The sequence below is a fragment of the Terrapene carolina genome, unplaced genomic scaffold (genome assembly GCF_002925995.2).
Source record: "Terrapene carolina triunguis isolate 2854851 unplaced genomic scaffold, T_m_triunguis-2.0 Scaffold68, whole genome shotgun sequence".
NCBI classification, from domain to species: domain Eukaryota; kingdom Metazoa; phylum Chordata; order Testudines; family Emydidae; genus Terrapene; species Terrapene triunguis.
This window is the reverse complement of record NW_020664419.1, coordinates 2,371,572-2,387,506: the sequence shown is the minus strand read 5'-3', so window position 1 is coordinate 2,387,506 and position 15,935 is coordinate 2,371,572. Positions and strand designations below refer to the sequence as shown.

At 41.6% G+C, this 15,935-nt stretch overlaps 1 protein-coding gene across 1 annotated transcript in view; it reads left to right on the top strand.

The window, feature by feature from the left end:
- The window catches only part of LRGUK (leucine rich repeats and guanylate kinase domain containing), a 76,908-nt gene that overhangs the window by 30,071 nt on the left and 30,902 nt on the right, over positions 1 to 15,935 (top strand). Inside the window, exons 11-12 of the mRNA XM_026648936.2 lie at positions 5,634 to 5,753; positions 15,235 to 15,331. Coding sequence (XP_026504721.1) covers positions 5,634 to 5,753; positions 15,235 to 15,331 — 217 coding nt within the window. The remainder of the gene's footprint in view (positions 1 to 5,633; positions 5,754 to 15,234; positions 15,332 to 15,935) is intronic.

Sequence of the window (15,935 nt, the reverse complement as noted above, 5' to 3'; positions counted from 1 at the left end):
ACAATTCAAAGCCATCATACAGGAAGGTCAACTTTTAGCAAAAACATCCTTGCAGACCTGCTTGAATGCAGCTGATACCACAATCCAGTCCATTTTCACCACCACCGTGATGAGATGAGTGTCTTGGCTTCAGCTGTTGGGCTTCCTTACAAAAGTGCAGACTATTGGTGAGAACCTTCCTTTTGATGGCCATAAATGGTTTTTGGAGTCTACAGATGACACTCTTCATACCTCGAAGCACTACGCTTAGATCCCTCGCTATATATATACCTGCAAATAAAAGAAAGTTTAGCAGGTCTCAGATGGCACAGAGATTTCACCCAGCTTATTATTTTACCTTCCCTAGACCATCCAAGCCACTGGCCAATGTATATGCAGCTACTACCACAGCTGTCTCATCCCAGCCATCCATGTCGTCCAGGCACCAGTTTTGATGGCTTGGTCTACAGTCTGAACCACCCTCTCAACAGGGCCTTATTGCTCCACCATCCCAACTTCCTTCCCCTCTTTGGACATGGTCTATCCCAATTTCAACCTGCTTGGGAGAGCATAACATCTGACAAATGGGTTTTGGAGGCCATCTGAACAACTATGTGAAACCTCAGAAATTCAGGATGGTGAGTCTAGCAGGTATAATTCACTCCCCAGATTCCAAAGATTCATTTGTGAATCTTGACCTTCAAGACACCTACTTTTATATTGTAATTCATCCCTCTCATAAGAGGTTTCTTTGTTTCATAGTCAATCACAACCACTACTGTGTGCTGCCTGTCAGCCTCTCCTTTGCCCAAAAGATATTCCCAAAGGTTATGTCGGTCATATCTGCCCATCTTTGTCATCTAGGGATAATCATCTTCCCTTATCTCAATGATTGGGTACTCAGAGGTCATTCTTATCATGAGGTCCTATAGGCATTGCAAACCACAAGGTCCACAGCTTAGGCCTCCAACTCACTCCTGAAAAGTGTGTTTTGCCCACAGTTCAACAGATAGCCATAACAGGCAAATTTTACCTTTCTGGGGACAACTTCATGAACCTAAAAAAAATCTTGCTGCAAGAATTCAGATAAGTCCTCAAGCCGTGGCAAGAAATTGTCTTCAGCTGTTGGTCATATGGCAGCATGTATCTTTGTAACCCAACATGCCAAATTATCTCTCTGAAGTTTCCAGGGATGGCTCAGGACAGTTTACATACCAAACAAACACAGTCTCAACAGACAGGTCTTTGTTTCTTGGCAAGTTCTGGAAAGCTCAATTGGTGGAGTATCCTTCCAAGATATCTTTGAGAGTTCCTTTCTTGCAAGCTCCTCTGACTGTTGTTATAACATCAGGCATATCCCTCTTGGGCTGGAGAGCTCCTTTTGGACCAGGGCAAATGGTCTGCCTAAGAGAGTCTTCTGCACATAAACATTCTGGAACTGAGAGCAATCAGGAGGGCTTGCTCCGACATCCTCCCATTGATCAGAGCCAAATCCATCAAGATCATGACAGACAACGTGGTCTGCCTGTTCTACATCAATTATCAGGATGGGACATGTTCCCCATCACTCTGTGCTGAATCGATGAAATTCTTGAATTGGCACATGGCCAACAGAATAGTCATCTCAGCAGCTTATCTTTTGAGCATCAGAACACCACCGCCGACAAACCTGAGAAGATGTTTCTCTGAGAGTTACAAATGGGAGTTGGATTCTTAGGTCCTCCACAACATATTTCTAACCTAAGGGTGTCTAGAAGTCGATCTTTGTGCCACTGCAGCCAATGCAAAATGCAACAGATTCTGTTCGAGAGGGGGACTTGATCCCCAATCACCAGGAAAGGCTTTCCTCATCTCATGGGTAAATGTGTCCTTTATGCATACCTACCAATGCCGTTGCTCTTAAAAGTCCTCAGCAAGATCAAGGAGGGCAAGGCCAAAGTCATTCTGATTGCACCAACTGGCCAAGACAAGTCTGGTATCCTTACCTCATCCAACTTATCTCTCACCCACCTTGGTGGCTTCTGACCAGTCCCCGCCAGATGTCTCATGATGTTGGTCAGACAATTCACCCCAACCTGGATGTTCTGCAGCTCCAAGCATGGCTCCTTAATGGTTTTGTGAGTAAGAGTCTTCTTGTTCATCAGATGTGCAACAGGTATTGGTAAACAGCAGGAAGGAGTCTACGAGATGCATTTACTTTCAAAAATGAAAGAGATAATCTTTAATGTACCCATCAACAAGTTTCTCCTGCCTGCTCTTCTCTTTCCAATGTCCTAGACTACCTATTGGAATTGAAAAGATCAGGGCTTTCTATGACCTCTATCAAAATTAACTTGGAAGATATAACTGCCTTTCATTCATCCTTAGAAGGTTTTTCAGTTTTCGCTTATCCTATGTCAAGATTTCTAAGAGGTCTAATGAATCTTTTCCCAAAAATTGGAGATCCTACTCCAATCTAGGACTTGAACCTTGCCCTTAATTGCCTCATTAGACTACCATGCACCATGAGTGGTGGCTATCACTTCTGCCTGGAGTGTCAGGGAACTGGAGGCCTTAATGGCAGATCCTCCAGGTACAATGAAAAGGTCTCATTACAACCGGTTCCTATGTTTTTACCTAAAATACCTTCTGAATTTCAACAGATCCAAGGGATCTGCGATCTCCCTGCAAAGACTTTCAGGGTGGATTTCTGGGTGTATTATTGCTTGTTATTACTTGGCTGACATTCAACCTCCCCCTAGAGTGGGGAGCATTCTACAGGGTCACAGTCTACACAGTGGCTTTACTCAAAGACGTTCCAGATGTCTCAAAGATGCTGAAATCTGCAGAGCTGCAACATGAATCTCTGTACAGACTTTCTCTAACCTTTATGTTCTGGTTCATGCCGTTAGACAGGTGCTGCAGTTCGCAATGCAGTTGTCTCTTCAGTACTGGACTCTGCTCTGAAGCTCCCTCCTCTGTAAGGGGATACTGCTCGGGAGTCACCATAAGGACACTGCTTAAAGAAGAAGGAGAAGGTTACTCACCTTGCGCAGTAACTGGAGTTCTTTGAGATGTGTGTCTCTATGGATGCTCCAGTACCTGCCCTCCTTCCCCTCAGCTTCAGAGTCTCCCTTGTGGGACTTTGCAATGAGGAAGGAACTGAGGGCCGTTCACTGTGCAGCCTTATGTAGCCTCGGTGAAGGGCATGAGGATGTGTAGGGCACGTGTGTGGGCCAAATAGGCACGGCTACCAAAAATATCTGATTAAAGATGCAGGGCGCATGTGTACCTGAAGTGGAGCACCCATATGGAGACACATCTTGAAGAACTCCAGTTACTGAACAAGGTGAGTAACCTCTTCTTCTACTGAGGGATTCCACTGACATCCTAACCCAAGAGTAGTCTAGAGTAGTGTTTCTCAACTTTTTTGATACCAGGGATTGGCTTGCTGCTTTCTTAAACTGTGTCAGGGAAAGCTCAGGAACTGGTGCCAATCCACAGACCGGTCGTTGAGAAACACTGGCCTACAGAACAGGGCACTAGACTGGGATGCAAGTGACCTCGGTTCAGTTCTCAGTTTAGCCACAGAATCCCTCTGTGACCTTGGGCAAATCACTTAAATCTAATCTGTGTCTCTGTTTCTCATCTGTAAAGTGAGGATAGTACTTTCCTACTTCACAGGAGTGTTGTGATGAAGAAATTCATTAATGCTTTAGAGGCACAAAGAGAATATGGTACTATATCAGTACCTAGACAGATAGAACTGTTTTGCTGGTGTGAGCTGATGCAGGAGAGAAGCCATTACTCTGAATTATCTAATTTTTTCCCTTCACTTATGCTTAACAGCTAACATTATTTCAGATAGATTAATCATCTACTTCTGTTGCTGTTTCCATTATACACTCTGTTTTCAGGCATTTATACTCAGCTATTTTAAATCACATTAGTCTGAAGTTTGGAACCTAGATGTGATTTGTTTTCTTTAAAAGAAAACGTAAATGGGTCAAGCCGTTTATTAGTTTCAAAAAAAGGTGGGGTTTTTAAAAATTATTTCAGCTGGTGTTTGTCACATCAAATGACATAATCTTAACCTCTCTGGTAAGATTTTCAAAAACAAAATGTCTAAATTTACACTCCATATGTAGGCACCTAATAAGAGGCCTCACTTTCAAAAGTGCAGAGCACCCACAAATGCCCACTGACTTTAAAGGGAGCAGCTGAACGCTCAGCACTTCTGAAAATCAAGCCACTTAATATGGATTTAGGCTAAAATATTGTAAAAATGGGCACCTAAAGTTAGGCCTCTGTGTTTCTGCAAACACTTTGCATCCTATCCTGCAGAGTGCTTCGGTCAGTGGGAATTAAGGGTGCTTAGTGCTACACAGGATTGGGCCCATAATCCTTAGTGTCTTTCATCCCATTTGTAGAGCACTTTACAAACTATCACCTCGATCCTGCAAACCCTTCAAGTCAATGAGATTATAGTACTTTCATGAGAGTTATAAAGGTTTGCAGGATCGATCCTAAATGTGGTCAAGACTCAATTATCCCACCATTGAAATATTGCCATGTCTGAGGTGGAGCTGGGCAACTCTTTAACAGACCACAGCAACAGCAACTGTAACTGCAGAGGGAATTTCAGAAAAGACAGTAAATCCAAGTTACAGTCTGAGCAGGATACACCAGGTTTAACATCCTACTTTTTGCAAAAAAAATGCTATGGGATTTTTTAATGAAATATTTTGTGTTGTTTTCATGTTTAAATCATGCATAAATGTACACACTTGATTTTCCATTGCTTTCTTTGTCTATGCAGTGAATGACATGAATAGTATAGACTCATAGATATTAAGGTCAGAAGGTACCACCATGATCATCTAGTCTGATATCCTGCATGTTGCAGGCCACAGAACCTCACTCACCCACTCCTGTAATAGACCCCTAACCTCTGGCTGATTTACTGAAGTCCTCAAATCATGATTTTAAAGACTTCAAATAACAGAGAATCCACCATTTACACTAGTTTAAACCTGCAAGTGAGCCATGCTGAAGAGGAAGACGAAAAACTCCCAGGGTCTCCGTCAATCTGATCTGGGGAAAAATTCCTTCCCGACTCCAAGTACACCTCTACCTTGATATAACACTGTCCTCGGAAGCCAAAAAATCTTACCGTGTTATAGGTGAAACTGCGTTATATCGAACTTGCTTTGATCCGCCAGAGTGCGCAGCCCCGTCCCCCCGGAGCGCTGCTTTACCGCGTTATATCCGAATTTGTGTTATATCAGGTCGTGTTATATTGGGGTAGCGGTGTATGGCAGTCAGTTAGACCCTGAGCATGTGGGCAAGACCCATCAACCAGACACCTGGGAAAGAATTCTCTGTAGTAACTCAGAACCCTCCCCATCTAGTGTCCCATCACTGGCCATTGGAGATATTTGTTGCTAGCAGTCGCAGAACGACTACATGCCATTGAAGGTAGTCTCATCATGCCATCCCCTCCATAAATTTATCAAGCTCAGTCTTGAAGCCAGTTAGGTGTCCCACCCCACCCCCTAGATTAGATTAGATCAGTTCCCTTGATGATATGCTGTTCCCAAAGACCTATATGATGCCAATACAAGTGTCCATTGTAGGAAGTGTAACAGTGCCTTGTTTGTTTTTTCTCCTTGCAGCACTTTGCCTAGTCTTGATGCTCCCTACCCCATGTTAATATTAGTTGGACCCGTGGCCTGTGGAAAGCGGGAACTTTCTCACAGAATCTGCAGACAGTTCAACAATTTTTTCAGATACAGGTAAATTTACTCCATCAGTTTAAGAGACGATAGAATGCGGTCAAGGCTCAAATTGTTGCTTTTTTATAAAGTTAAATATTACAGAAGATTGTTAAATGGTCATTGCAAGGCGTTCTGTCTCCTACTAGATCTAGGCTGTCTGAAGTCATCATATAATATCTACTTATTTTTTAATATGCTGTATAAATTATCAAGATTCCTTTAAAGGTGAACTGCAAAGCAAAATCAGCACCTTTTATCTGTCTATCCATCCATCCATTCATCTGAACTTATTCTTTAGTTCATGTTATTGTGCCCAGCGTCACAGTTCAGGGCAACTGCACCTGTATTTCCCCTCAGGTTCAGCAAGGGCACCTACTCTTGGCTTCCAGCTCCCCAGCTATTGCCATTCTGGATGGAGACCCACGGACCAGGGTATTCCCAGGCTGCATAGTTCCCTGCCTTCACTGTGTATTTCCCAGCACAGACAGGTTGCTCAAGGACACCTGCTTGCTGTCTCTTCAGAGACAACAGAGTGATTGTCAACAGATATATGTTACCATGCAGCACTTCCTAGGCAAGCCTACTATAGTCTTAAGGTACAAAGCATTACAGAGAAAATGTACTAAAACAATAAAAGAACTTACATGCATCCCCAAAGCTTGCCCGAATAACCCCAACCCTAACATGGATTCTGGAGGGCCCAGTCCTTCAATCCCTACCCTGAGGATTGGGACCCACTGGGAACCAGGGGTCCTATCCATTTGCTGAATCAGGAAGAAGGCCATGAGCCAGTTTAAGACTAGCCTATTTATCCAAAAATTCTTTCCTTGTCTGTCAGTCCCTGGAGAATCCAGTTGGAAATATTGTTTGTATATTTTGCCAGGGGGGTGGCTTCTCTGGAGATGTTACAACCTGAGTGAATTTGCCTAATCACCCCCTGCTCTTCTCCTATTTACCTTTCCCATGGAAATACATACAATTCTATGATAACACATACACAATTGCATTTTTAATACAATGAACTCCAAAGATGTTAAAACTAATTCTGTAAGGTTTAACTTAATTCAGTAAAGTTCATTCAGGATATTGCAAGAAATTGTCAGTCTGCCACAGCCCACTACAAAAGTGTTAGGGTGCATCTATATGGGACACGTACATATTGCATTCAGAAGCGAATAGGATGCCAGTGTAATTACTGAACTATTACAATATGATTTCTGTGACTAATGCCGACAAAGTGGGAATTCTCCATTCTTCACCAGCTGTAGAGTCTAAATTTCAAGGTAGTTGAACCAGCATTATATACTTTTTGTAGCTAATTCTGACAAAGCAAATGGGCATCCTTCATTCTTCACCAGCTGTAACTTCTACATTTCAAAGGTAGTTCTATATAGTACACATTGCAGTAATCTGTGTAGCCATGTGTTACTGGTGCTCTTATCATCTCTCCAATTCTGTCTGTTTGCTACACTCACTTGTTGCATTTTGCCTTATTTTAAACTGTAAGTTCCTCAGGGCAGGGACTATGTATGTATCTATATACATTACTATGTATATGTACAGCACCTAACACAATGGGGTCTCTAGGTACTAATGTAATATGTCATAAGAATAGAGCCCTAAGTGCATATACAATGGCTGAGCCATTACAAACATTGAATTTATCTCCCCTTGTAAGTATTCTCACACTTCTTATCAAACTGTCTGTACTGAGCTATCTTGATTATCACTTCAAAAGTTTTTTTCACTTACTTAATTGGCCTCTCAGAGTTGGTAAGACAACTCCCACCTGTTCATGCTCTCTGTATGTGTGTATATATATCTCCTCAATATGTTTCACTCTATATGCATCCGAAGAAGTGGGCTGTAGCCCACGAAAGCTTATGCTCTAATAAATTTGTTAGTCTCTAAGGTGCCACAAGTACTCCTGTTCTTTTTGCGGATACAGACTAACACGGCTGCTACTCTGAAACGTATACAATAGCTGACAATGTAGAAGCAGAATTAGTTCTTTGGATGCCCAGCACCATAGAACCCTAGATTGACTATCAGTGATGTTATATAATAGGCACCTCCTTCAACTCAAGTCCTATAATATGAAGATCTACTCTGTGTTTGTAATATGTTATAATGCTAGATTAACTCACATGACTAGCAAGTCCAAAGGACTTTTTGACAGAAATGCTGTGACGGTTACAAGATTGGAAAAATCAAATGTGATACACAATGAGTGCTTTGAGAGACCAGCTTGGAAATTATAACTAATTGAAAACTGGCCCAAATTTTCCAAGCACTATCTGTTTTCCAAAAGCATTGTTTTTAATATGTATTATTCCTCAAAAGTTTTATGTATGAGAAAAAAGGAGAGAGAGAATTTTAACAGAGCAGAACATTGCAACTACAAAGTGAAGTTGTATTTTAATTATTCAGTGGAGATTTCAGCAATTTTATGGCTTACTGTTTTAAATTTCAAACATTCCACTCATTAAAAATGTATTTCATGTAAGATATGCTGGCAGTTCAAATGTGAACATGGCCTTGCAATAAAAAAAGTTGTAATGGGTAAAAGTCTTTCAAAAAAATAAATAAAATGAAATTGGACACTAAGACCATCTGGTTTGTGCTCAGGAATGACCTTTAAAGCTGGATACGTTTCTAATATCTTTGAGAAAATCAAGCCTTTGAAGTTAAAGTTTTATAGAGTCCATGTGCACCACACTGTTCTCATTTGCCATAGTTCATTGATAAAATAGTGGCACACGCTAGTGCTGCTACAGTTAAGGATCTGTCAGCCTCTGCATTATAAACTTAATTTCTTAGTGGTTTATACACCTCTACCCCTCGATATAACACGAATTCGGATATAACACGGTAAAGCAGTGCTCTGGGGGGGCGGGGCTGTGCGCTCCGGCGGATCAAAGCAAGTTCGATATAACGTGGTTTCACCTATAACGCACTAAGATTTTTTGGCTCCTGAGGACAGCGTTATATCGGGGTAGAGGTGTAACTCAGTTGTATTAAAGCAAAGAGTTTATTCCACATTAAATCTAAGATCTCAGTACAGGGGGAAAAAAGAATACCCCCCCCCCAACTTAGATATTTATTTATTCAGGGGCGTATTAATAGGAGGGTTGTATGTAAGACACAGGAAGTAATTGTCCTGCTCTGCTCAGCATTGATGAGGACTCAACTGGAATACTGTGTTAAGTTTTAGGCATCAAACTTTAAGTAAGATGTGGACAAATTGGAGAAAGTCCAGAGAAAAGCAAGAAAAATGATGAAAAGTTTAGAAAATCTGACTCACGAGGAAAAGTTAAAAACAAACAAACTGTGCATGTTTAGTCTTGAGAAAAGAAGACTGAGGAGAGGGACCTGATAACAGTTTTAAAATATTTTAAAGGCAGTTATAAAGAGGACAGGGATCAATCGTTCTCTGTGTCCACTGAACGTAGGACAAGAAGTATTGGGCTTAATTGGCAGAAAGGGAGGTTTAGGTTAGATATTAGGAAAAACTTTCCAAATATAAGTTAAGTAAGGAATAAGTTACCTAGGGAGGTTGTAGAATCCCCATCATTGGAGGTTTTTAAGTACAGGTTAGACAAACATCTCAGGGATGGTCAAGATCCTGCTTCACGGGATGGACTGGTTCAGTGTTTCTCAACCTATGAGTCATGACCCAAAAGCGGGTCGCAAGAATGTAGGAAAGGGTCGTGGCTGTCCGGAGCCCTGCCATGGGGGGCCGAGAGCCCAGAGCCTTGCCACCCGGGGCTGAAGTCGCAGAGGTCACATAAAATCACGGAATCCGTGACCTCTGTGACCCATTTGTAGCCTCATCAATTAGACAATCGAATGCAAAGCGGGAAGAGTTATGGGAAATGAGTGTTCCATGTAGAACCTCCAGTGAAGAGTGTGCATTTTAATCACAAAGTGAGTCTTTAATCAGTGAAATGGATACATTTTTAAACTGTTCTGTTGCAACTGCAAGCACAAGTGACAGTAGGAATTCATCACAACCCGAGAAGAAAAATAATCGTAGGTACGACCCTGTTTACTTAAAGTTTGGGTTTTCATTATTGAGGACCGAAATGATGAACACAGGCCACAGAGTGTCATCTGCTGTGAACTGTTAGCAAATGAAAGTCTAAAACCATCAAAGTTACATAGGCATTTCTAGACAAAGCACTCTAGCTATAAAGACAAGCCTCTTGATTTTTTTAAACGAAAAAGGAAAGATTTGGAAATGTCACAAAAAACACTTGAATGTGTATCTACTATCTGGGAGCAAGCATCGCATGCTTCTTACCTTGTTGCACGCTGCACTGTGAAATGTTAAAAAGCTCACACGGTGGCTGAGAAGTTAATTTTACCTTCTGCTATTGGCATGTGCACTGAATTATTGGGTGAGTCAGCTGCAAAAAAATTAAAAATAATCCCTCTCTCCAGTGATACAATACAGGGAAGAATCTGCGATATCTCAGAAGACCTCAAACTGCAAACAACTGATGGACTTTCAGTAAGCGACTGTTACAGACTCATACAGATGTATCAACTCACACTATCTTGCTGGTTTATGTGAGGCACGTGTGGGAAAGTGATTTTCAAGAATCATAGAATCGTAGGACGGGAAGGGACCTCGAGAGTCCAGTCCCCTACACACAAGGCAGGACTAAGTATTATCTAGACCATCCCTGACAGGTATTTGTCTAACCTGCTCTTAAAAATCCCCAATAATGGAGATTCCACAACCTCCCTAGGCAATTTGTTCCAGTGCTTAACCACCCTGACAGGAAGTTTTTCCTAATGTCCAACCTATACCATCTTGCTGCAATTGAAGACCATTGCTTCTTGTCCTATCCCCCGAGATTAAGGAGAACAATTTTTCTCCCTTCTCCTTGTAACAACCTTTTATGTGCTTGAAAACTGTTATCATGTCCCCTCTCAGTCTTCTCTTCTCTAGACTAAACAAACCCAATTTTTTCAATCATCTCCCATTGGTAATGTTTTCTAGACCTTTAATCATTTCTGTTGCTATTCTCTGGACTTTCTCTAATTTGTCCACATCTTTCCTGAAATGTGGCACCCAGAACTAGACATAATATTCCAGTTGAGGCCTTATCAGCGCAGAGTAGAGTGGAAGAATTACTTCTCATGTCTTGTTTACAACCCTCCTGCAAATACATCCCAGAATGATGTTTGCTTTTTTTGCAACAGTGTTACACTGTTGACTCATATTTAGCTTGTCATCCACTATAACCCCCAGATCCGTTTCTGCAGTACTCTTTCCTAGACAGTCATTTCCCATTTTCTATGTGTGGAACTGATTGTTCCTTCCTAAGTAGCGTATTTTACCTTTGTCCCTATTGAATTTCATCCTATTTACTTCAGAGCATTTCTCCAGTTTGTCCAGATGATTCTGAGTGTTACTCCTATCCTCCAAAGCACTTGCAACCCCTCCCAGCTTGGTATTGTCTGCAAACTTTATACGTGTACTCTCTATACCATTATCTAAATCATGGATCAAGATATTGAACCGAATCAGACCCAGAACTGATCCCTCTGAGACCCCACTTGATATGCCTTCCAGCTTGACTTTGAACCTTTATAACTACTCTCTGGGAATGGTTTTCCAATCAGTTATACACCCATCTTATAGTAGCTCCATCTAGGTTGTACTTCCTTATTTTGTTTATGAGAAGGTCATGCGAGACAGTATCACAAGCCTTACTAAAGTCAAGATATACCACATCTACCGCTTCCCCCCCATCCACAAGGCTTGTTACCTTATCCAGTACTTGTTTCGTGTGGATTTGCCTATTTCTGCTACTGCTGCTGATATAGTTGTTGCATTGGATGGTTACTTGGAGTCAGTGGGATTGAGCTGATCGAAGTGTGTTGGTGTTACAATTGATGGGGGCACTTCAATGACAGGGAAACATTCAGAAATTGTTCAAATAATCCTTCTGAAAGAACCCAATGCAATGTGGAACCACTGTTTCCTGCACAGGGAGGCATTAGCAGCTAAAGACATGGTACCTGAGCGTCACAAAACTCTTAAAGATGCTGTCAAAATTGTGAATTACATGAAACGAAATGCCAAGAATTCACGATGCTTTCAAGTTTTCTGTCAGGAAATGGGCAGTGCACATGTAAATCCGCTTTATGATTCTAAGGTTCGCTGGCTGTCCCATGGCAAAGTGTTGTCTCGTGTATAAGAACTTAAAAGTGAGTTGGCAGCTTTTTTTTTGAAGGAAAAAAAGTCTCGCCTGGCAAAGCACTTCAGTAACGATACATGGCTTCCTCATGTTGCATATACGGCAGATATATTTGATTTTCCGAATTATTTGACCCCGTCTTTACAGGGAAGAGGGCACAATCGCTTTGAGCAAACTGACAAAATTGCTGCATTCAAAAAAAAAAACTTTCTCTGGTGAACAAACATGTTTCAAATGATAGAATGGACATGTTTCGCAATGAGTCTCTAGAAACAAAAACATTGGAAAGATTCTGCTAGCCAGAAAGCACTGAAGAAAACGATCAGGAATCATTTAACTAAATTGCACAAAAGATTCTGCGATCACTTTCCAGACGAACAACTCAGGGGAAAAGAATGGATACAGGATCCATTTGGAGTTGTGTTGGAAAATGTTAGTCTACCTATGGAGGAAGAATCTCAGCTGGTCAAGTTATCTTGTCATCACAGTCTACAGAGAAAATATACTGAAATGAGCTTTCCCCAGTTTTGGTGCAGTGCTGCTGTTGGAATATCCTGCTCTTGCTTGCCAGGCTATTATAGTCATTGTGCCTGTCAGTACAACATACTTGTGAGAAACTGAATTCTCTGCCCTGACTCAACTGAAGAACAAAAGCAGAAACAGACTGGATGTTGAACACGACCTTCGGATTGTACTGACTACAATTACACCAAACTTTGATAAACTCATCAAAGAGCAGCAAGCTCCGGCTTCTCAACCTAGGATTTATTATACTGACTCATAGACTTTAAGGTCAGAAGGGACCATTATGATCATCTAGTCTGACCTCCCGCATGATGCAGGCCACAAAAGCTGACCCACCCACTCCTGGAATAATTCTCTCCCTTGACTCAGCTGTTGAAGTCCCCAAATCATGATTTAAAGACTTCAAGTCGCAGAGAATCCTCCAGCAAGCGACCCCTGCCCCATGCTGCGGAGGAAGGCGAAAAACCTCCAGGGCCTCTGCCAATCTACCCTGGAGGAAAATTCCTTCCCGACCCCAAATATGGCGATCAGCAGAACCCCGAGCATGTGGGCAAGATTCTCCAGCCAGACCCGCATTGACCATTGATACTAATTACCTGCGATGGCACGTTATTGACCTATTGACTAAAATATTGACTAACTGTTGTTAGTCTGTTTCTGTTGATGTTGATTTCTGCCTTTAACTTTGACTGTTGATCTTCTTTAACTTATTACTATTGTTGTTGTTGTTATTATTTATTATTATTACATATAGTAGGTAATAAGTATTTTGGGGCCAAAATACTTGGGTGTTTTCTACTTAAGCTATTAACTAGGTTGGGATTGGCCACCAATGTTTACAAATGGATCCTGGTCCAAAAAAGGTTGAAAACCATTGGACTAGATGACCTCTCAAGGTCTCTTCCAGCCCTAGATTTCTATGATCAAATGAATAAAATTATAGGGAAACAAGAGAGGTTTTACAAGATTTTCATTACAAAAACTCAAAAGAAATAAAAACAAGAAGGGCCTTGTTGTTGGTGGGGTTTTTTATTTGTACTACTGTAGCACCTAAGCTTTAGTCATTGACCAGGAACCCACTGTGCTTGGTGCTGACTAGTTTATGGTATTAGGAGTCCACTGAAACACTTACGGAACAAAAAAAGAGAACTGAAAGAAACCTAAGTTAAATGCAAATGGTACCTGTACTCATATAGGTTTTGTCACAGGGCAGGTCTTCACTATGGGGGGGGGTCGATTTAAGATACGCAAATTCAGCTACGCGAATAGCGTAGCTGAATTCGACGTATCGCAGCCGACTTACCCCGCTGTAAGGACGGCGGCAAAATCGACCTCCGCGGCTTCCCGTCGACGGCGCTTACTCCCACCTCCGCTGGTGGAGTAAGAGCGTCAATTCAGGGATCGATTGTTGCGTCCCGACGAGACGCGATAATTCAATCCCCAAGAGGTCGATTTCTACCCGCCGATTCAGGCGGGTAGTGTAGACCTAGCCATAGAAAGTAATAGACATACAAGGGTCTGATTCTCATTCACTGTAGGGTCCTTTTACACTACTCTGTCAGTGTAAAAGGGCTTAAGTATAAATGAGAACCAGGCTCACAAGGATTCTATTTACATCAGTTACCCAATACCCATACCAAATAAAGCATGTTTGTGTCACACTTGGGAATGAAATCTGGGAGCCCAGACTCACAGTTCCCAGACCTAGACAATGCTGCCCCAAAGTGTGACATGGCTTTTTTTCATTCTGTGATCTCCAGTTTGAGGCTTCAAGGCCCAAAGCTCACCATACAAGCTGTCTGTCCAGTTTTATTTTGCAAAACTGGTTAACATCCATTATCAGTGTTTTAATAACACAGCCAGGCTCTGTATATTTAGATGTGAGTATTTTTTGCTATGTTTTGTCTGGGATGGATCAGTCAAAAAGTCAAGGAGACAAAATATTGTCAGTGTAAGTCTATGCATAACATTTTTGTTCTGCTTGTCTTATGATACAAAAGCACTATTAGCAAAATTCCACCTCTCAGGAATGTGACCCACTGTTAGGAGTGACTGAGGACCATATGCTGGGGCTTATGTGAAACAGAATGTTTAGGAAGGGACTGGAGCCTTTAAACTAAAATTTCTTCATATGTAGACTTTGCTATTTGGCCAGATTCATATTTGTATGACCCTCATCTCAAAAGAAAGTTCATGTGTCAGATACTTCAAATTGTTGCCCTTAAATAGCATTTAAATGTGCATCTTTAAATGTGCGTTTTAAATATCTCCCTTATCTCCCCTACTTCCAGCCAGCCTCATTGATTCCAGCACTGATACCCTCTTACTGCTGGGGCTGGAGCTCACCACTGGTCCCTCCATCTACTTCTATCAATTGCTCAACCTGCCTCCCACCACGCCTTCCTATATCTAAGATTCCTATCTATCAGCCAGGAGTCAACATAGCCGGGGGCGCGGGGGGGGGGGGGGGGGAATATGAATTTATCACTTCCCTACTTAACGGTGCTGTGACAGCTTCCACTCAGATAATCCTGTGTGTTTGGATTTATAGCCCAAATGTAATGTTACATTAATACAGTTTTTTTGCATTTATAGGTTAGTCTTTCAAATATGCAGCATTAGTGGTATGATTTGCACCTCTTTATATTCCTCATATTTCTTCTCTGTTTAAAATAAAATCATTTCTAGTGCTATTCCCTCCTTCTCTTCCACTACCAGCTTTTAAAATGATTGAATCCTTTAACATACCATATATCTTCCAGCCCCTGTCACACCACGAGGGCATCTTACTTCGGAGAAGACAACAGACTTGATTACTACTTCATTTCTCAGGAGGTGTTTGACAATATGTTGAACATGGTAAGAATTAGACTTGTGTCTTGGTAGGCCTAATCCTGTAGTATCAGTGAGTTCACTGCATCTCCCTTAAACAAAAAAGTCTCTAAAGGCCTGATTTCAGAAAAAATGAGATGTGTGCACAATTAAATGACTAATATGCATGTCCAGTAAGCACAGTTGCATGTGCAAATCAGGTATTTATTTGTGCAAATCATCAGCTAGACTGTCTCTTACTGTGTTTAGCTACAGTACTTTTACAATGGGGCACATAGATCAGTTGGAGTCTTTAGGTACTATTGTAATATTAATAAATAGGTTATTTGCATATGCAAATACTGTGTGTGTGTGTTGGGGGGTGGGGAGGATAGGGGTGCTAGAAAGCCAAAAGGAGGCTTGTGGATAGGGTCCTGCCATGTTTCTCAGTGTTCTAGGAGCCCTGTGGGGAGCACAGGATTTAAAGGGTGGCAGATTGACCCAGGCATTGTACCTGCCTCTCTTCTGTCTATAGACAGAATGTCTCCAGCTACTGCTTCTGGTGCCTGTTTGTACTCCCAATGCAATTTGGGCTCAAAAAGCCCAATTATAGTACTTTATTGGTAGATACACAAGGCCTACACATTCATAA